Here is a 21,313-nt window from a genome sequence, read left to right as displayed (position 1 = left end):
ACCAAATATACACGAAGCACACCCGCGCACACGAAAAAAAGAGAAAAAAAGAACGCTAGCTAATTATCACTTAAAGGCTAAAAAAATCAGCAAATCAAAAACAGAAGCAAGTTCAAAGCATGCACAAAGAACTTGTTTTCGTCGCCGCTATCGAGCCCTGGAAGAACACGTCCGTCCACCACAAGCACCACACATCGCATATATATATATATATATATATATATATATATTACATCAAACATATCTATTTATGTATTTCTTGATTTGTGATACCCTCAAGGTACACAGTTGTACATTGCAGAGGGGAGGGGCGCAAATACATTCCAAGAGTAAAAATACAGGATTAGTTCTAGGAATTCACAGTTCAGGGAACAATAGAGATATGCAAAAACTACTAATGCATTCATAACAACCGACAAAGAGACTTACATAATATGAAAATACAGAAAGAGTACACTTTACCAAGAAGACACTGTTCACGAATAAGTACGTAATTATGCGATTTGCCATCATACAATATTTTATGTTGATTAGTGCATTTTTAAACAGAGCGGGGCCACTGATGCTTACTAATGACGTAGGTAGTTTATTCCTGTCGATTGAAGTCCTAGGAAGGAATGATTGTGAGCCCGCGACGGTTTTATGACGGGGTACGTTAACTTTATGTATGTGACCATGACGAGCCGAATAACAAGGCGCAGGGTGGATCCAAAGAGGGCGAAGAGATGCATTGTGGCAGTAGATATTATGAAAAGGGAAAATGCGTGATTCCGTTCTGCAAAGAGATAATAATGGGATTTGAAGGGTACTCTTCATTACTGTAGCACTAGCAGTGTGATGGTAGTTAGCTATGATGAAACGAGCAGAGTGATTTTCCACTGATTCGATTTCGTTAATTGATGTGATCTGATGAAGATCCCAATGGATGAGGCATATGCTAATTGGGGTCGGACATTTGTTGTCAACGGCAGCCGTTTGAATGAAACAGGCGCAAGAGAAAAATTTCTCTTCAAGTATCCTAAGGAGCGGTTAGATTTAAATATTAGATATTGCACATGCTTCTTCCCAGAAAGACCGCTAGTTACATGAATGTCAAGATAATGGTAGCATGTAACGGATTGATGGGAATGGTCATTGAGGGCGTAGGAAGGGCAAGTTGTGTTAGAACGAGAAATCCGCATAGATTTGCATTTATTAATCTTAAGTTCTATGCATCGTCATGCACCAATTAGATATGTTATTGAAATCAGATTGAAGGGTAGTTATATCAGAATCATTAGTTATTTTTCGATATATAACACAGTCGCCAGCGAATAAACAAAGTTGTGAGGAAATGTTATCAGGTAAATCGTTTATATAAAAAGAAAAGAGCACCAAAGACAGACTCTTGTAGAACACCGGATTCAACTGGAACCGCGTTAGATGTGGAGTCATTAGTTACAACAAATTGGGAACGAGACGAAAGGAATGATTGAATCCCCCTAAGTACTCCCGGGTGCGCTTAGTTTGTGTAGTGGGAATACATGTCTGACCTTGTCAAACGCTAGCAAAAACTCCAAAAATATGCAATCAGTCAAAAAACCGCTATAAAGATATACATGGAAGTCATTAGTGAAAGTTACCAGCTGAGTGCCACAATAAAAGAATTTTCGAAAGCCATGTTGACTGATAGAGAAAAAAGTTATTTTCTTCAAGAAAGCTTACGAGGTAAAAAAATATAACATGCTCCATTATTTTGCACGGTACGGAGGTAATCGATATGGGCCTGCAGTTAAAAGAATGCCGAGTTTCGATAGATTTATGGATCAAAATAAACATTGCTAATTATCACATCATCGGGTAATTATAATAATCATCACAAACATCATTTATATATATATAATATATATATGCGATAATTTCCCTCTAACTGTTTGTTCCTTCCAGTTTTCCAGTCGGATCGCACCAATACAACATTAATTCAAAAGCTTAAAAATACAACAGCCCAAGTTACGCACATGATCCGGCGAATAACAACCAAGACAAGAGGCATGGGGGAGGCGGACACGCTTCGGCTTGTCCAAGCCTTCGTTGTGTCTCGAATAACTTACGCTATTCCATACGCACTACTCAACGAGACGGAACTGAAGAAAATCAACACAATGATCAGAAAGGCATATAAGCAGGCGATGGGCCTGCCAACCAGTACGTCCACAGAACGCCTACTACGACTGGGTGTGCACAACACGGCCGAGGAGCTGATCGAGGCACATTTATCCAGTCAACGAACAAGGCTGGCGGTTACGGAAGCAGGGAGGTCCATTCTCTTACGCCTGGGGCTCTCTGCCCCTCTGAGCCATCCGCCGCCTCAGACTGTGAGCTTACCCCATGCCATCCGGAGAAACATCACCGTACGTCCTCTACCTCGCAATATGCACCCAGTGCACCACGCAGAGCGAAGGGAGGCCCGCGCCCTGGCCATACACAAGCGATACGGGACTTTACCCTCTACAGCCTACACGGACGCGGCTTCTTACTCCAGCCGCGCAGCCACAACAGCCACCGTAGTCGTCAACACAGAACATCGGAGCAGCATTTCGCTCACACGAAACAATCCCCTCCAAGCCGAGGAAGCGGCCATAGCCCTCGCGCTCTCCCAAACAGAGGTTGAAGTCATAGTGACCGACTCCCAACAGGCGCGCCGCAACTTTGCTAGTGGCAGAATTCATACCACTACGCTCCGGATCATCAATCAAAAGCCGCCAACGAGATCAGTCATGATCATCTGGGCGCCAGCTCAGCAAGGCATTCCTGGCAACCAGGTCGCCAACCACGTGGCTCGAGATCTGACCCACCGAGCCGACGCCGAGGAATCTGAACCCGAGCGCATGCACCCTCTAGTCTCTTACCAAGACATCACACAACACTACAAGCTAACCCGCAGAACATATGCACCCCCACACAAGTCACTACCTAGAGAGCAGGAGCGATTCCTCCGAGCTCTAAAGGTTAATACATTCCCCCACCCAACCAGAAATCACCTCATAGACCCTACAAAATTCTCTCCGCAATGCCGCTTCTGCGCAGAGCCCGGGTCCCTCTGGCGCATAGTAGGGGGTTGCAGAGCGGCACCATTAAATCCTCCGAACCCTTACCCCACTAACGAGCTTTGGGAGAGAGCCTTGGCCAGCTCCGACCTCGAGGATCAGCAACGGCTGATTGCGAGGGCCCAGGACGCGGCCCGAGCTCAAGGCATTCTGGAATGAGGACGCCTCTCTGAAGCTTCATTCACCGAATAAAAATGTTTATTCTCTCTCTCTCTCTCTTCCAGTGGCCAGAATCTACAATACAAGGCGCGGTGACTTGCTCACAATCGAATGCAGTTTTTTTTTTCACCAATTTACCGCATTTGGCAATCGCATAATCTATTGCAAATTGGACAAATGTTTAGAATAAGGACAAACGTTCCCTCTGTGTAAAAACACAATTGGTTATTTTCCATCATTTTGTCTTTCCTTCCATTCAGGGATCTAAGCCAACCAGACCAGGCGCCGTAAGTCGAATCTCATTCCACTATTGCAGTGTATGTCTTGTCTACCGCTAATGAATGTTACAGTCGTGCGTCCCACTTATAAGAAATCGAATACTATGATACAAGCTCGAGGATTAATACTGGCTCTATTGGTTTCTTCATTCTAGGGGTCAGAACCTACTGAACCAAGCGCGGTAAGTTCCACGAAAGCAATTGAGTTCTTGTTCCAACATTTGTCACCGTGGATCTTCTCGTGAATTCAGAGATTGCGCTGTTGTCTTTGGAGTAAAACCCTGATATATTCTCAGCCATCCTTTCTTTCACTATATACAGGAAACCAAACCAACTGGCTCTGGTGCTTTACGTTTGACTTGACTGCACTCCCTCTATTCTGTCTAGCATACATTCTATGAAAAAAAAAGAGAACAGGCTGTTCCTCTTACATGAACACAAGGACGGCCTTATACTGGGTGTCCTAGTTAACATAGACCAAGATTTTAAAAAAACCAAGAGCTCTTGAGAAATAGCTCCGACTGCATAGTAGCCGTAGTCGTGGGTACTTACAGCCAGTAATTTTTTTTTCATCACGAATTAATAATGAATTACTGCTTTTAATTACCGAATATTTAATTATTGCTTAACTCACAAACATGTCAATTACAAACTGATAGGTCACCCCTAATAACCTCCGAATCAAGCATTTGTTTCGTCCTCAGCTTTGCCACGTTGTCTTTTTCAAGAAAACACAAAAGCGCGCGAAATATCCAAAATTCGAAATAGGTACGCGCTCGCGCGCTACCGCTCAAGCGCTCCCAAGCGAATAGCCACGGATACACGGCTTTACTAGAGGCGGCACCTCGATACAGGCCTTCGCGCTCTGTGATGGTCGTGGCATCATGAGGACACGCAGCTGGTCCATTGATAAGCGGAGCGGAGCTGTAGGGGGCTGGTGGGGGGGGGGGGGAGGAGAGGATTTAGAAGCCGGGAAACCATGACGGCGCACTTGGGACGGCAATTTCGCGCATTCATCTTGTTCTTCACACAGGCGCCGCCGGAACGTATGTTCCTCTTGTTCAATTTAGCAATAGACAGAAACACTGGGCAGGTTATGTCCATCTAATGGGTTTTGGCGAATCTGTACGGCCAACATATGCTGTTACCTATTGCGTAAATCATTTTGGCTGGACGTGTCAGTGCGCAGGAAATAACGGGAGACCTCAATGGTGCCATGCCAGTGACCTGCTCTTCAAGAAGGCATTCATGTTGGTCATGTCCTTCACCAAAGATCAGAAGCCTAAAATGATCCTGGCTCTGGGGGCGCAGCGAGGCGATAAGAGGAAGACAACCAAGGTATTCGGGATCTGGCATTGTGGAGGACGGCCTAGCCCGTCAACAATGCTTACAACGTACGAAGTCCTTTGCGAGACGGGTATCTCCACAAGAAAACGACACAGGCCTGTGACGGTAGTTCAAGAAGCGGAAACGGGCGTTTTGGCATTCTTTGCTGCTAACACTCACGGTAGTCTTGCGTGATGCCACTGCGGAGGCCGGAACCTCAAGGTCATCAGTGTGGAGGATTTAAGAAAAATGCCATATGGACCCGTACCATGTACATCTTTATCAAAAACTTGAAGACCGAGATTTTGAAAACAGGCTTGACTTTGCCAACTGGGTTTTAACGCAATGTGAAGAAGGACCGGACTTTCTCACTCGCGTGCTTTGGACGGATCAGGCTAATTTCTCCAGAAACGCCCAAGTTATTCTTCACAACGCGCACTACTGGCGTGATAGGAATGCCTACCGACTGGCACAAACACGACACCAGCACCAGTGGTCATTTATTGTGTGGTGCGGTATTTTTGATGGCAACATCATCGGACTCATTCTTTTTACAACACGCTAAACGAAGGCAACACTACGTCAATGACACCCTCGAGATCCCCGCGAACGGTGTCTGTTGCAACGTTCCACGAGCACACCTTCGGAACGTCTGGTTTCAACATTATGGTGCTCCTGCTGATAGTAGTAGTCAGCCTCGAGCGTGGCTCCACAAGCTTTTTGCTGGCCGGTGGATTGGCCGGGACGGGCCTGTGCCCTTCCCTTCAAGGTCACCGGACTCGACAGCGCTGGACTTTTTGTAGGGCAACATGAAAAATCGCGTGTATAGCACCGAAATTACCACAGCGTATGCCCTAAAGGCCAAAATAAGCGGAGGCTGCTGCGACATTCCAACGTCGCTGGTCAAAGCTGCAACAGCACAAGCGTTCGAAAGAAGTAAGCACTGTACTGGCTTCAGATGATGACCTGTTTGAGCACGTCCTATAAGTCGCAGTGGAAAATACCCGCTAAAATCTGGTATGAAACGTCACTGTTTAACGCGCCTTCATGATGTCACCCTATCCTTGCATAAACAAAAGCTTGCGACAAAGAAAGAAATAGGCAAAAAACTGATTTGCGTTGCCTCTTTTCAGGAGTTGAAGAGACAAAAAGGGTAAATGGCTAAACCACTTGCACCTTCGGATGTTTCTTTGTGGGCGGCTGAGACACCTTACCTGCTTTTCATTTATCTTTGATTTAAAGAATGGCCAGGCTTAGCTTGGTTAAGCCAAGAATGCGTTGCATATTGTGTTGGGGCCCAGCTTTTCCTCCGGCTGTCGTGACGTCACGTCACATGGTTGCGCTAAAGGTCAATGGTGGCTGCCGGCCGCGCCCAAGGGTTGAACTGAGTGATTGCAATATGCAACGCATAAAAAAATTCCTGAGTAGCTATTTCGCATTCTTCTGAGAGCTGCCCGTTTTTATTTTTTCGTGCTCTTTTGTGCGCAGATTTTTTTCTTTAACATTGGTTCATTTCTTTTGTAGCATTGTTTTATGATACGCCATGCTTAAAGCTATCCCGAGTGCCTCTAGATGGATCAGAAGATTCCTGCGTCCGCAAATGCTGACGCTTATCGCACCGCGCTAGTTATGTCGCGAAACTTCTCGAACCATCTTGCATGGTGAAGCTTTGTACGATGCGGCGATAAAGGAATGCAGCAGTAGATCTTTCAGAGGTTGCTTGGAGACGCTTGGGTAGGGGGTGGGGGGGGGGGGGGGGCGAGTGCTCACCTGTTTCATATTTCACATATTGAGCGGGCTTTTGATTTGTCACGGAAAGAACAACCAGTCACACTTGAGCACGAAATAAAAATGTGATACGGAGGTAAAGTTGCCCTACTACTTTGTAATTGACGTGTCTCCGATTCAAGCAATGCTAAAAAGTTCACTAATTAAACCAATTATTACTTCGTGATGAAAAAAATACTGGCTTTAAGTATACACGACTGCCGCTACTATGCGGGCGGTACAATTTCTCTGAAGCTCTTGGGTTTCTTTTAAATGTTAGTGCCACTTAAAGGGGACACCCCGTATATAGAAGCGATAAAGCTGCCTCTTCAGGTTGTTTCCTGTGGCCAGAATCTATAATACCAGGTGCGGTGAGTTGGTCGATATGAAATGCATTTTTTTTCACCATCATACCGCACTTGGCAACCTCGTGATATTATAAAATGAGACAAAGTGAAATACGTTTCCGCTCTGTAGAACTCGCCTTCCTTATTCTCCACCATTCTTTCTTGGTTGCATTGGGGGATCTAAACCAACCACACCAGGCAGAGTAAGTTTTATCGCATTCCAATATCACAATGTTTGTCTCGTCGACTGCTAATGAATATTACCGTCGTGTGTACGACTTATACTAACTCGAAGACTATAATGTAAATGCTAGTAATAATGATGGCTGCATTAGTTTCTTCGTTCTAGTGGCTAGAAGCCACTGAACCAGGTGCATTACGTTCGGCGAAAATAAATTGATTTCCTGTTCCAACAGTCATCACCACCGATGTTCTCTTAATATATCATAAGGTTCTAAAGTAAATTCCAAGATTGTACTTGGAGTAACACCCCAAGTAATATTGTCCACTCTCCTTTCGTTCAATATATACAGGAAACCGAACCAACTGGATCTGGTCCTGTAAGTTTGCCTTGAATACACTTCTATTCGATGTCCATCACATCGCTTCTGTAAAAAAACATCTGGTTGTTTCTATTATGTCAACACAACGACGACTTTAGATATAGATGGGATAAAGCTGCCTCTATCGGTTTGTTGTTTCCAGGTGCCACAACATACAATACCAAGCGGGGTGAGTTGCTCGCACTGGTATGCAAATGTTTTTCATCATCTTGCAACATTTGGAAAACACGTACTTTAACATAAAAGGGACAACATTTGAGAATAAGCAAATACATTTCCCCTGTGGAGAAAAAAAAATTCCTTATATTCCACCATTTTCTCTTTCCTTCCATTCAGGGATCTAAACCTACAAGACCAGGCGGAGTAAGTTCATTTTCATCGCACTATCGCGGCATATCTCTCATGTACCGCTAACGAATATTACAGTCGTGTATTCCGCTTATCAGGAATCGAAGCCTATAACATATATCGGAGGAATAATGCTTGCTGTATTGGTTTCTTTATTCCAGGGACAAAGAACTACTCAACCAGGCGTGGTAAGTTCCACGAAAAGAAACTGACTTCTCGTTACAACAGTTCTTACCGTGGATGTTTGCGTACTTTATAATGAGCTTCAAAAGTGAATTCAAACATTGCATTTTTGTCCTTTGAGTAAAACCCGAATTTATATTGTTCACCATTGTTTATATATCTACACGAAAGGAAACGAACTCGCTCTGTTGCTGGAAGTTTTTCTTGATTGTACTCCCTCGACTCTTTGTCCTGCATATATTCTATGAAAAAAAAATACCCACGCTGTTCCTAATATATGAAGACAAGGATGAACTTATACCGAGTGTCCTAGTTAAATTGGACCACAATTTAAAAAGAAGCGCAAGAGCACTAGAGAAGGGGCAGCGACTGCATTGTAGCCATATTGCAGCCTGCGTCTTTTTCATCAGGAAGTATTAATGAATAATTGCTTTCATGAGTGAATCTTTATTTATGGCTAGAAGCGCAAACCTGTCTTTTACCAAGTTGTAGGGCACCTCTAATAACCTCCCAATCGCGTATTAGTTTCGTCCCCAGCTTTGCCTCGTTGCTTTTTCCGACAAGAAACAAAAGCGCGCGAAACATACAATATGGGAAATAGATACGCACTCACGCGTTGCTGCTCCAGGGCTCCCAAGCGAATAGCCAGGGATATACAGCTTTACTAGAGGCGGCAGCAGCTCAATACAAGGCTTCACGCTACGTGATGCTCGCGGCATCATGAGAACAAGCCGCTGGCCCATGGATAAGCGCAAGCGGAGCCGTAGGGGCGATTTTGAAGCCGGGAAACCATGACGGTGCACTTGGGACGGCAATTTTGCGCACTCATCTTGTTCTTCAGATAGCCGCGCCCGGAACGTATGTTCCTTTTGTTCCCTTTAGCAATAGACAGAAGCATTTGGCAGGTTATGTTCATCTAATGTGCTTCGGCGAATCTATACGGCCAGCATATGCTGTCACGGTTTACGTAAATCATTTCTGCGGGACATGTCAGTGCCTAGGCAATAACGGGAGACCTCAATGGTGCCATGCCAGTGACCTGCTCTTCAAGAAGACGTTAATGTTGGTCATGTCCTTCAGCAATGATCGGAAGCCTAAAATGATCCTGGCTCTGGGGGCGGAGCGCGGCGATAAGAGGAAGACAACCAAGGTATTCGTGACCTGGCATTGTGGAGGACGGCCTAGCCCGTCAACAATGCTTACAACGTACGAAGTCCTTTGCGAGACGGGTATCTTCACAAGAAAACGACACAGGACTGTGACGGTAGTTCTAGAAGCGGAAACGGATGTTTTGGCATTCTTCGCTGCTAACCGTCACGGTAGTTGGCGCGATGCCGCTGCGGAGGCCGGAACCTCAAGGACGTCAATGTGGAGGATCTTTAAAAAAAATGTCATTCGCACCCGTACCATGTACATCTTCATCAAAAACCTGAAGACGGAGTTTTGAATACAGCCCTGACTTTGCCACTTGGGTTCTCACGAAATTTGAAGAGGAACCGGACTTTCTCACTCGCCTGCTTCGGAGGTATCAGGCTGATTTCTCCGCGCACCTGTTGCATATTTCACATATTTCGCGGACTTTTGTTCTTTCATGGAAGAAACAACCAGGTAAACTTCAGCACGAAATAAATGCTTGATTCAGGGGTTAGGTCGCCCTACCACTATATAATTGACATGTTTTCGATTCAATCAATGCTAAAAAGTTGGCTAATTAAAACAATTATTACTTCGTGATGAAAAAAAAATACTGGCTATAGGTGCACACGACTGCCGCTACTATGCGGTCGGTACTATTTCTCTAGAGCTCTCTGGTTTTTTTTAAATCTTAGAGCAACTTAGAGGGACACCCCGTATATAGAAGCGACAAAGCTGCCTCTACAGGTTGTTTCCAGAGGCCAGTATCTATAATATCAGGTGCGGTGAGTTGCTCGCAGTGAAATGCATTTTTTTTTCACCATGGTACCATGTTTGGAAATCTCGTAATTAATTAAAACGAGACAAAGTGAAGTACGTTTCCACTCTGTAGAAATCGCATTCCTTATTCTCCACCATTCGTTCTTCGCTGCTCTGGGGGGATCTAAACCAACCGCGCCAAGCAGAGTAAGTTTTATATCATTCCACTATCACAATGTATGTCTTATCTACCGCTAATGAATATTACAGTCGTGTATAACCCTTATACGAACTCGAAGACTATAATGTAAATGCTAGTAATAATTATGGCTGCATTAGTTTCTTCGTTATAGTGTATAGAAGCCACTGAACCAGGCGCGTTACGTTCGGCGAAAATAAATTGATTTCCTGTTTCAACAGTCATCACCGCCGATGTTCTCTTAATATATTATAAGGTTCTAAAGTAAATTCCAAGATTGCACTTGGAGTAACATCCCAAGTAATATTGTGCACTGTCCTTTCGTTCAATATATACAGGAAACCGAACCAACTGGATCTGGTTCTGTAAGTTTGCCTTGATTATACTCCCTCTATTCGATGTCCAGCACATCGCCTATGTAAAAAAAAAAAATCTGGCTTTTCCTATTATGTCAACACAACGACGACTTTAGATGTAGATGCTATAAAGCTGCCTCTATCGGTTTGTTGTTTCCAGGTGCCAGTATTTACAATACCAAGCGGGGTGAGTTGCTCGCAATGGTATGCAAATTTTTTTTCACCGTCCTTTCGCATTTGGCAACCTCGTAATTTACTATGAACGGGACAATTCATTATACCAGTGAAATACGTTTGCTTTCTATACAAATCGCATTACTCGTTTTCCGACATTTGTGCTTCGCTGTATTCAGGGATTTAAACCGACCACACAAGGCAAAGTAAGTTTTATCTCATTTTACGATCACAATGTATGTGTCGCCTACCGCTGATGAATATTGCTGTCGTGTGTCGCCCTTCTATGAATGGGGAGACTATAACAAATTGTAGAAATAGTGCTGGCTCTTGGGGTTTTTTTTTCATTCCTGTGGCCAGAATATACAGAACAAGGCGAGGTATGATGCACGGAAACAAAGGGAGTTGCTTTTTGAACAACTGTCAACCCTTGATGTTCTCGTAATTTGTAATCATGTTGAAGAGGAAATTTAAAACGAAGTTTTTTTTTTTTTTGCTTGGATTAGAACCCCAAGGTTTATTGCCCATCCTTCTAGGTTTCTATATGTACAGGAGACCCAACCAACCGGCTTTGGTCCTGTTACTTTGGCTTGATTCCACTCCAGCTGTTCTACGCCTAGCACATCGCTTGTAAAAACAAAAACCAGGCTGTCCTTATTGTATCAACACTAGGACGAGTTTATGCATTGATGCGATACAGCTGGCTTTGTAGGTCTGTTGATTCCCGGCGCGGTGAGTTGCTCTGAATGAAATGCAGTTTTTTTTTTCACCATCTTACGGCATTTGTCAATATCGTAATTTAATAAAAAACTGGGCACATCATTGGAACAGTGAAACACATTTCTTGCGTGCAAAGACCCCAATCCTTATTTCCCACAATATTGTCTTTCATTGCTTCAGGGATCAGGACCTACCAGCCTAGAAGCAGTAATTTTATCTTATTCCACTACCACTAATTTATGACTCGTCTAGAGTTATTGAATATTCCAATTGGCTGTTCCACTTATACAAACTCAGAAACCGTAATATATCTCGGAAGAATAATGCAGAATCGGTTGGTTTGTTGTTTCTAGCGGCCAGAATCTACTGAGCCGGCCGCGCTAAGTTCCTCGAAAGAAATAGAATTTCTTTTTCCAAAGTTGTCTCAGTTGAAGCTCTCGTAATATGTAATGAGGTTCAAAGGTTAATTTAAAGAGAGCAATGTTTCCTTAAAGTAAAAATATATGGTTTATTGTCTACCACTTCTTTCATTTTCTTTAGGAACCATCTGGCCCTGTGACTGTAAGTATGCCTCAGTTCCACTCCTTCTATTCAATGCCTAGGATATCGCTTACTTGCAAAAAAATCTGGTTCCTCATATTACATAAGCGCAAGGGTGACCTTAGTTATGGAAACGATGAAACTCAGTGTAGCGGTTTCTTGTTTCCAGTGGTCAGAGTCTACAATAACAGGCGCGCTGAGTTTTACGCAATGGAATGCAGATCTTTTCATCATCTTGCAACATTTGGAACACTCGTAATTTATTATAAAATCGAGAAAATCTTAGAATAGGTAAATACGTTTCCCCTGTGTATAAACACAATTCCTTATGTTCCAACATTTTCTCTTTCCTTGCATTCAGGGTTCTAAACCAACCAGGCCTGGCGAAGTAAGTTCAACCTCATCCCACTATAGCGGCATATGTGTCGGCATATACCGCTAATGAATATTACAGTCGTGTATCCCATTTATCAGAAAACGAAGCCTATAACATACATCGGAGGAATAATGCTTGTTCTATTGCTTTCTTTATTCTAGGGACCAAGAACTACTGCACCAGGCGCGGTAAGTTCCGCGAAAAGAAATTGACTTCTTGTTCCAACAGTTCTCACCGTGGATGTTTTCGTACTTTATAATGAGCTTCAAAAGTGAATTCAAGCATTGCACTTTTGTCCTTTGAGTAAAACCCGGATTTATACGGTTCACCATTGTTTATATATCTACAAGAAAGGAAACCAACTGGCTCTGTTGCTGTGAGTTTTTCTTCATTGTACTCCCTCGACTCTTTGTCTTGCATATTTTCTAGAAAAAAAATATCCACGCTGTTCTTAATATATGAACACAAGGATGAACTTATACCGAGTGTCCTAATAAAATTGGACCACAATTTAAAAAGAAACGTAAGAGCTCCAGAGAAGGGGCACCGACTGCATTGTAGCCATATTGCAGCCTGCGTCTTTTTCATCAGGAAGTATTAATAAATAACTGCTTTCATGAGTGAATCTTTATTTATGGCTAGAAGCGCAAACCTGTCACTTAGCAAGTTGTAGGGCACCTCTAATAACCTCCGCATAGCGTATTTGTTTCGTCCCCAGCTTTGCCTCGTTGTTTTTTTCGAGAAGAAACAAAAGAGCGCGAAACATACAATATGGGAAATAGATACCCGCTCACGCGTTGCTGCTCCAGGGCTCCCAAGCGAATAGCCAGGGATACACAGCTTTACTAGAGGCGGCAGCAGCTCAATACAAGGCTTCACGTTATGTGATGGTCGCGGCATCATGAGAACATGCCGCTGGCCCATGGATAAGCGTAGCGGAGCCGTAGGGGTGATTTAGATGCCGGGAAACCATGACGGCGCACTTGGGACTGTAATTTTGTGCACTCATTTTGTTCTTCAGATAGGCGCGCCCGGAGCGTATGTTCCTTTTGTTCAATTTAGCAATAGACAGAAACACTGGGCAGGTTATGTCCATCTAATGGGTTTTGGCGAATCTGTACGGCCAGCATATGCTGTTACCTATTGCGTAACTCATTTTGGCTGGACGTGTCAGTGCGTAGGTAATAACGGGAGACCTCAATGGTGCCACGCCAGTAACCTGATCTTCAAGAAGACATTAATGTTGGTCCTGTCCTTCAGCAATGATCAGAAGCCTAAAATGATCCTGGCTCTGGGGGCGGAGCATGGCGATAAGAGGAAGACAACCAAGGTATTCGGGATCTGGCATTGTGGAGGACAGCCTAGCCCGTCAACAATGCTTACAACGCACGAAGTCCTTTGCGAGACGGGTATCTTCACAAGAAAACGACACAGGACTGTGACGGTAGTTGAAGAAGCGGAAACGGATGTTTTGGCATTCTTCGCTGCTAACCATCACGGTAGTTGGCGCGATGCCGCTGCGGAGGCCGGAACATGAAGGACATCAGTGTGGAGGATTTAAAGAAAATGTCATATGCACCCGTACCATGTACATCTTCATCAAAAACTTGAAGACCGAGATTTTCAAAACAGCGCTGACTTTGCCTGAAGTAGTAAAGGCAAGGCGCAGAAGACCAGGACTCAGGAAGAAGAACACAAACGACAGGACCGGCGCCACTCGAGACTGGCAAGCTAAGACGGCGATCAGGTTGACGCACAATATGGCAGGATCGGTGCGAAAGCTTTGTTGAAAGAAAGGGCCCAATGTAGAAAAAATATGCTCAAGTAAAACTCTTGCTTGGGCTAGTTCGTTTATGCTTGAAGTAGTAAAGGCAAGGCGCAGAAGACCAGGTCTCAGGAAGAAGAACACAAACGACAGGACCGGCGCCACTCGAGACTGGCAAGCTAAGACGGCGATCAGGCTGACGCACAATATGGCAGGATCGGTGCGAAAGCTTTGTTGAAAGAAAGGGCCCAATGTAGAAAAAATATGCTCAAGTAAAACTCTTGCTTGGGCTAGTTCGTTTATGCTTGAAGTAGTAAAGGCAAGGCGCAGAAGACCAGGACTCAGGAAGAAGAACACAAACGACAGGACCGGCGCCACTCTGCGCTTTGCCTTTACTACTTCAAGCATGAACCAGCTAGCCCAAGCAAGAGTTTTGCTTGAGCATATTTCTTCGACATTGGGCCCTTTCTTTCAACAAAGCTTTCGCACCGATCCTGCCATATTGTGCGTCAACATGATCGCCGTATCAGCTTGCCAGTCTCGAGTGGCGCCAGTCTTGTCCTTTGTGTTCTTCTTCCTGAGTCCTGGTCTTCTGCGCCTTGCCTTTACTACTTCAAGCAGGAACCAACTAGCCCAAGCAAGAGTTTTACTTGACTTTGCCACTGGGGTTTTCACGAAATGTGAAAAGGAACCGGACTTTCTCACTCGCGTGCTCTGGGGGGATCAGGGTAATTTCTCCGCGCACCTGTTGCATATTTCACATATCTCGCGGGATTTTGTTCTTTCATAAAAAAAAAAAAAAAAACCAGGCGCCCTTCAGCACGAAATAAATGCTTGATTGAGGGGTTAGGTTGCCCTACCACTTTATAATTGGCGTGTTTCCGATTCAATCAATGCTAAAAAGTTCGCTAATTAAAACAAATATTACTTCGTGGTGAAAAAGAAATACTGGCTATAGGTGCACACGAATGCCGCTACTTTGTGGTCGGTACTATTCCTCTAGAGCTCTCGGCTTTTTGTTTAAATGTTAGACCAACTTAGAGGGACATCCCGTACATAGAAGCGACAAAGCTGCCTCTACAGGTTGTTTCCAGTGGCCAAAATCTATAATATCAGGTGCGGTGAGTTGCTCGCACTGAAATGCATTTTTTTTTCACCATGGTACCATGTTTGGAAATCTGATAATTAATTAAAACGAGACAAAGTGAAGTACGTTTCCGCTCTGTAGAAATCGCATTCCTTATACTCCACCATTCGTTCTTCGTTGCACTGGGGGGATCTAAACCAACCACGCCAGGCAAAGTAAGTTTTATCTCATTCCACTATCACAATGTATGTCTTATCTACCGCTAATGAATACTACAGTCGTGTGTACCCCTTATACGAACTCGAAGAATATAATGTAAATGCTAGTAATAATTATGGCTGCATTAGTTTCTTCGTTCTAGTGGCTAGAAGCCACTGAACTAGGCGCGTTACGTTCGGCGAAAATAAATTGATTTCCTGTTCCAACAGTCATCACCGCCGATGTTCTCTTAATATATTATAAGGTTCTAAAGTAAATTCCAAGATTGCACTTGGAGTAACATACCAAGTAACATTGTGCACTGCCCTTTCGTTCAATATATACAGGAAACCGAACCAACTGGATCTGGTTCTGTAAGTTTGCCTTGATTATACTCCCTCTATTCGATGTCCAGCACGTCGCTTGTGTAAAAAAAAAAATCTGGCTGTTCCTTTTATGTCAACACAACGACGACTTTAGATGAATATGCGATAAAGCTGCCTCTATCGGTTTGTTGTTTTCAGGTGCCAGTATTTACAATACCAAGCGGGGTGAGTTGCTCGCAATGGTATGCAATTTTTTTTTCACCGTCCATTCGCATTTGGCAACCTCGTAATTTACTATGAACGGGACAATTCATTATACCAGTGAAATACGTTTCCTTTCTGTAGAAATCGCATTACTTGTTTTCCAACATTTGTGCTTCGCTGTATTCAGGGATTTAAACCAACCACACAATGCAAAGTAAGTTTTATCTCATTTTACCATCACAATGTATGTGTCGTCTACCGCTAATGAATATTGCTGTCGTGTGTCCCCCTTATATGAATGGGGAGACTATAACAAATTGTAGAAATAGTGCTGGCTCTTGGGTTTTTTTCATTCCTGTGGCCAGAATATACAGAACAAGGCGAGGTATGATGCACAGAAAGAAAGGGAGTTGCTTTTTGAACAGCTGTCAACCCTCGATGTTCTTGTAATTTGTAATCATGTTGAAGAGGAAATTTAAAACGAAGTTTTTTTTTCCTTGGATTAGAACCCCAAGGTTTATTTCCCATCCTTCTATGTTTCTATATGTACAGGAGACCCAACCAACTGGCTCTGGTACTGTTACTTTGGCTTGATTCCACTCCAGCTATTCTATGTCTAGCACATCGCTTGTAAAAACAAAAATCAGGCTGTCCTTATTGTATCAGCACTAGGACGAGTTTATGCATTGAAGCGATACAGCTGGCTTTGTAGGTCTGTTGATTCCCGGCGCGGTGAGCTGCTGTGAATGGGATGCAGTTTTTTTCTCACCATCCTACGGCATTTCTCAATATCGCAATTTATTAGAAACTGAGCACATCATTGCAATAGAGAAATACATTTCTTCCGTGCAAAGACCCCAATCCTTATTTCCCACAATATTGTATTTCATTGCATTCAGGGATCAGGACCTACGAGCCTAGAAGCAGTAATTTTATCTTATTCCACAGCCACTAATTTATAACTCGTCTAGTGTTGTTGAATATTCCAATTGGCTGTTCCACTTATACAAACTCAGAAACCGTAATATATCTCGGAGGAATTATGCAGAATCGGTTGGTTCGTTGTTTCTAGCGGCCCGAATCTACAGAGCCAGCCGCACTAAGTTCCTCAAAAGAAATAGAATTTCTTTTTCCACAGTTGTCTCATTTGAAGCTCTCGTAATATGTAATGAGGTTCAAAGGTTAATTTAAAGAGAGCACTTTTGTCGTTAAAGTAAAAATATATGGTTTATTGTCTACCACTTCTTTCATTTTATTCAGGAACCATCTGGCCCTGTCACTGTAAGTATGGCTCAGTTCCACTCCTTCTATTCTACGCCTAGCATATCGCTTACGAACGAAAATATCTGGTTGCTCATATTACGTGACCGCAAGGGCGACCTTATATATGGAAGCGATGAAGCTCCGTGTAACGGTTTCTTGTTTCCAGTGGTCAGAATCTACAATAACAGGCGCGTTGTGTTTCTCGCAATGGAATACAGCATGTTTTCATCATCTTGCAACATTTGGAAAACTCGTAATTTATCATAAAAGGGAGAACATTTTAGAATAGGTAAATACGTTTCCCCTGTGTACAAACACAATTCCTTATGTTCCACCATTTTCTCTTTCCTTGCATTCAGGGATCTAAAGCAACCAGGCCTGGCGAAGTAAGTTCAACCTCATCCTTCTATCGCGGCATAGTTCTCGGCATATACCGCTAACGAATATTACAGTCGTGTATTCCACTTATCAGGAATCGAAGCCTATAACATACATCGGAGGAATAATGGTTGCTCTATTGGTTTCTTTATTCTAGGGACCAAGAACTACTGGACCAGGCGCGGTAAGTTCCACGAAAAGAAATTGACTTCTCGTTCCAACAGTTGTCACCGTGGATGTTTTCGTACTTTATAATGAGCTTCAAAAGTGAATTCAAGCATTGCACTTTTGTCCTTTGAGTAAAACCTGAATTTATATTGTTCACCATTGTTTATATATCTACAAGAAAGGAAACCAACTGCCTCTGTTGCTGTAAGGTTCTCTTGATTGTACTCCCTCGACTCTTTGTCTTGCATATTTTCTAGGAAAAAAAATATCCACGCTGTTCCTAATATATGAACACAAGGATGAACTTAGAACGAGTGTCCTAGTTAAATTGGAGCACAATTTAAAAAGAAACGCAAGAGCTCTAGAGAAGTTGCACCGACTGCATTGTAGCCATATTGCAGCCTGCGTCTTTTTCATCAGGAAGTATTCATAAATAATTGCTTTCATGAGTGAATCTTTATTCATGGCTAGAAGCGCAAACCTGTCATTTACCAAGTTGTCGGGCACCTCTAATAACCTCCGAATAGCGTATTTGTTTCGTCCGCTGCTTTGCCTCGTTCTTTTTTTCGAGAAGAAACAAAAGAGCGCGAAACATACAATTTGGGAAATACATACGTGCTCATGCGTTGGTGCTCCAGGGCTCCCAAGCGAATAGCCAGGGATACACAGCATTGCTAGAAGCGGCAGCAGCTCAATACAAGGCATCACGCTACGTCATGGTCGCGGCATCATGAGAACATGGCGCTAGCCCATGGATACGCGTAGCGGAGCCGTAGGGGTGATTTTGAAGCCGGGAAACCATGACGGCGCACTTGGTACTAATTTTGCGCACTCATCTTGTTGTTCAGATAGGCTCGCCGGGACGTATGTTCCTTTTGTTCAATTTAGCAATAGACAGAAACACTGGGCAGGTTATGTCTATCTAATGGGTTTTGGCGAATCTGTACGGCCAACATATGCTGTTACCTATTGCGTAAATCATTTTGGCTGGACGTGTCAGTGCGTAGGCAATAACGGGAGACCTCAATGGTGCCATGCCAGTGACCTGCTCTTCAAGAAGACGGTAATGTTGCTCATGTCCTTCAGCAATGATCAGAAGCCTAAAATGCATTCATGTTGGTCCTGTCCTTCCCCAATGATCAGAAGCCTAAAAAGACCCTGGCTCTGGGGGCGCAGCGCAGCCATAAGAGGAAGACAACCAAGGTATCCGGGATCTGGCATTGTGGAGGACGGCCTAGACCGTCAACTATGCTTACAACGTACGAAGTCCTTTGCGAGACGGGTATCTTCACAAGAAAACGACACAGGACTGTGACGGTAGTTCTAGAAGCGGAAACGGACGTTTTGGCATTCTTTGCTGCGAACCCTAACGGTAGTCTTCCCCGATGCCATTGCGGAGGCCGGAAACTCAAGGACGCCAGAGTGGAGGATTTATAAAAAGATGTCATTCGCACCCGTACCATGTACATCTTCATCAAAAACCTGAAGACGGAGATTTTGAAAACAGCCCTGACTTTGCCACTTCGGTTTTCGCGAAATTTGAAGAGGAACCGGACTTTCTCACTCGCCTCCTTTGGAGGGATCAGGTTAATTTCTCTCGCGCACCTGTTGCATATTTCACATATTTCGCGGACTTTTGTTCTTTCATGGAAAAAACAACCAGGTACACTTCAGCACGAAATAAATGCTTGACTCAGGGGTTAGGTCGCCCTACCACATTATAATTGACATGTTTTCGATTCAATCAATGCTAAAAAGTTGGCTAATTAAAACAATTATTACTTCGTGATGAAAAAAAAAATACTGGCTATAGGTGCACACGACTGCCGCTACTATGCGGTCGGTACTATTTCTCTAAAGCTCTTGGTTTTTTTTTTTAAATCTTAGACCAACATAGAGGGACACCATGTATATAGAAGCGACAAAGCTGCCTCTACAGGTTGTTTCCAGTGGCCAGTATCTATAATATCAGGTGCGGTGAGTTGCTCGCAATGAAATGCATTTTCTCACCACGTTACCATGTTTGCGAATCTCGTAATTAATTAAAACGAGACAAAGTGAAGTACGTTTCCGCTTTGTAGAAATCGCATTCCTAAAACTCCACCATTCGTTCTTCGTTGCACTGGGGGGATATAAACCAACCATGCCAGGCAGAGAAAGTTTTATCTCATTCCACTATCACAATGTATGCCTTATCTACCGCTAATGAATATTACAGTCGTGTGTACCCCTTATACGAACTCGAAGACTATAATGTAAATGCTAGTAATAATTATGGCTGCATTAGTTTCTTCGTTCTAGTGGCTAGAAGCCACTGAACCAGGCGCGTTACGTTCGGCGAAAATAAATTGATTTCCTGTTCCAACAGTCATCACCGCCAATGTTCTCTTAATATATTATAAGGTTCTAAAGTAAATTCCAAGATTGCACTTGGAGTAACATCCCAAGTAATATTGTGCACTGTCCTTTCGTTCAATATATACAGGAAACCGAACCAACTGGATCTGGTTCTGTAAGTTTGCCTTGATTATACTCCCTCTATTCGATGTCCAGCACATCGCTTATGTAAAAAAAATCCGGCTGTTCCTATTATGTCAACACAACGACGACTTTAGATGTAGGTGCGATAAAGCTGCCTCTATCGGTTTGTTGTTTCCAGGTGCCAGTATTTACAATACCAAGCGGGGTGAGTTGCTCGCAATGGTATGCAAATTTTTTTCACCGTCCTCTCGCATTTGGCAACCTCGTAATTTACTATGAACGGGACAATTCATTATACTAGTGAAATACGTTTCCTTTCTGTAGAAATCGCATTACTTGTTTTCCGACATTTGTGCTTCGCTGTATTCAGGGATTTAAACCACCACACAAGGCAAAGTAAGTTTTATCTCATTTTACCATCACAATGTATGTGTCGCCTACCGCTAATGAATATTGCTGTCGTGTGTCCCCCTTATATGAATGGGGAGAGTATAACAAATTGTAGAAATAGTGCTGGTTCTTGGGTTTTTTTTTTCATTCCTGTGGCCAGAATATACAGAACAAGGCGAGGTATGATGCACAGAAACAAAGAGAGTTGCTTTTTGAACAGCTGTCAACCCTCGATGTTCTCGTAATTTGTAATCATGTTGAAGAGGAAATATAAAAAGAAGTTTTTTTTTTTCCTTGGATGAGAACCCCAAGGTTTATTGCCCATCCTTCTAGGTTTCTATATGTACAGGAGACCCAACCAACTGCCTCTGGTCCTGTTACTTTGGCTTGATTCCACTCCAGCTATTCTATGCCTAGCTCATCGCTTGTAAAAACAAAAATCAGGCTGTCCTTATTGTATCAACACCAGGACGAGTTTATGGATTGAAGCGGTACAGCTGCCTTTGTAGGTCTGTTGATTTCCGGCGCAGTGAGTTGCTCTGAATGGAATGCAGTTTTTTTTTCATCATCTTACGGCATTTGGCAATATCACAATTTATTAAAAACTGGGTACATCATTGGAATAGTGAAATACATTTCTTCCGTGCAAGGACCCCAATCCTTATTTCCCACAATATTGTCTTTCATTGCATTCAGGGATCGGGACCTACGAGCCTAGAAGCAGAAATTTTATCTTAT

At 43.4% G+C, this 21,313-nt stretch overlaps 1 protein-coding gene across 24 annotated transcripts in view; it reads left to right on the top strand.

Moving 5' to 3' along the window:
- Positions 1-21,313, top strand: part of LOC126517704 (uncharacterized) — a 317,963-nt gene that overhangs the window by 217,736 nt on the left and 78,914 nt on the right. For 18 of the 24 annotated variants that reach the window (XM_072285412.1, XM_072285420.1, XM_072285416.1 and 15 more), the window contains 16 exons: positions 3,506-3,532; positions 3,679-3,705; positions 7,497-7,523; positions 7,669-7,695; positions 7,863-7,889; positions 8,036-8,062; positions 10,488-10,514; positions 10,666-10,692; positions 11,940-11,960; positions 12,301-12,327; positions 12,477-12,503; positions 15,713-15,739; positions 15,890-15,916; positions 17,156-17,176; positions 17,518-17,544; positions 17,694-17,720. In XM_072285412.1, coding sequence (XP_072141513.1) covers positions 3,506-3,532; positions 3,679-3,705; positions 7,497-7,523; positions 7,669-7,695; positions 7,863-7,889; positions 8,036-8,062; positions 10,488-10,514; positions 10,666-10,692; positions 11,940-11,960; positions 12,301-12,327; positions 12,477-12,503; positions 15,713-15,739; positions 15,890-15,916; positions 17,156-17,176; positions 17,518-17,544; positions 17,694-17,720 — 420 coding nt within the window. The remainder of the gene's footprint in view (positions 1-3,505; positions 3,533-3,678; positions 3,706-7,496; positions 7,524-7,668; positions 7,696-7,862; positions 7,890-8,035; positions 8,063-10,487; positions 10,515-10,665; positions 10,693-11,939; positions 11,961-12,300; positions 12,328-12,476; positions 12,504-15,712; positions 15,740-15,889; positions 15,917-17,155; positions 17,177-17,517; positions 17,545-17,693; positions 17,721-21,313) is intronic. The other 6 variants (XM_072285399.1, XM_072285417.1, XM_072285419.1 and 3 more) reach the window with 6 other exon arrangements.

Source organism: Dermacentor andersoni, chromosome 11, assembly GCF_023375885.2.
Source record: "Dermacentor andersoni chromosome 11, qqDerAnde1_hic_scaffold, whole genome shotgun sequence".
NCBI classification, from domain to species: domain Eukaryota; kingdom Metazoa; phylum Arthropoda; class Arachnida; order Ixodida; family Ixodidae; genus Dermacentor; species Dermacentor andersoni.
This window is presented reverse-complemented; position numbering and strand designations above follow the sequence as displayed.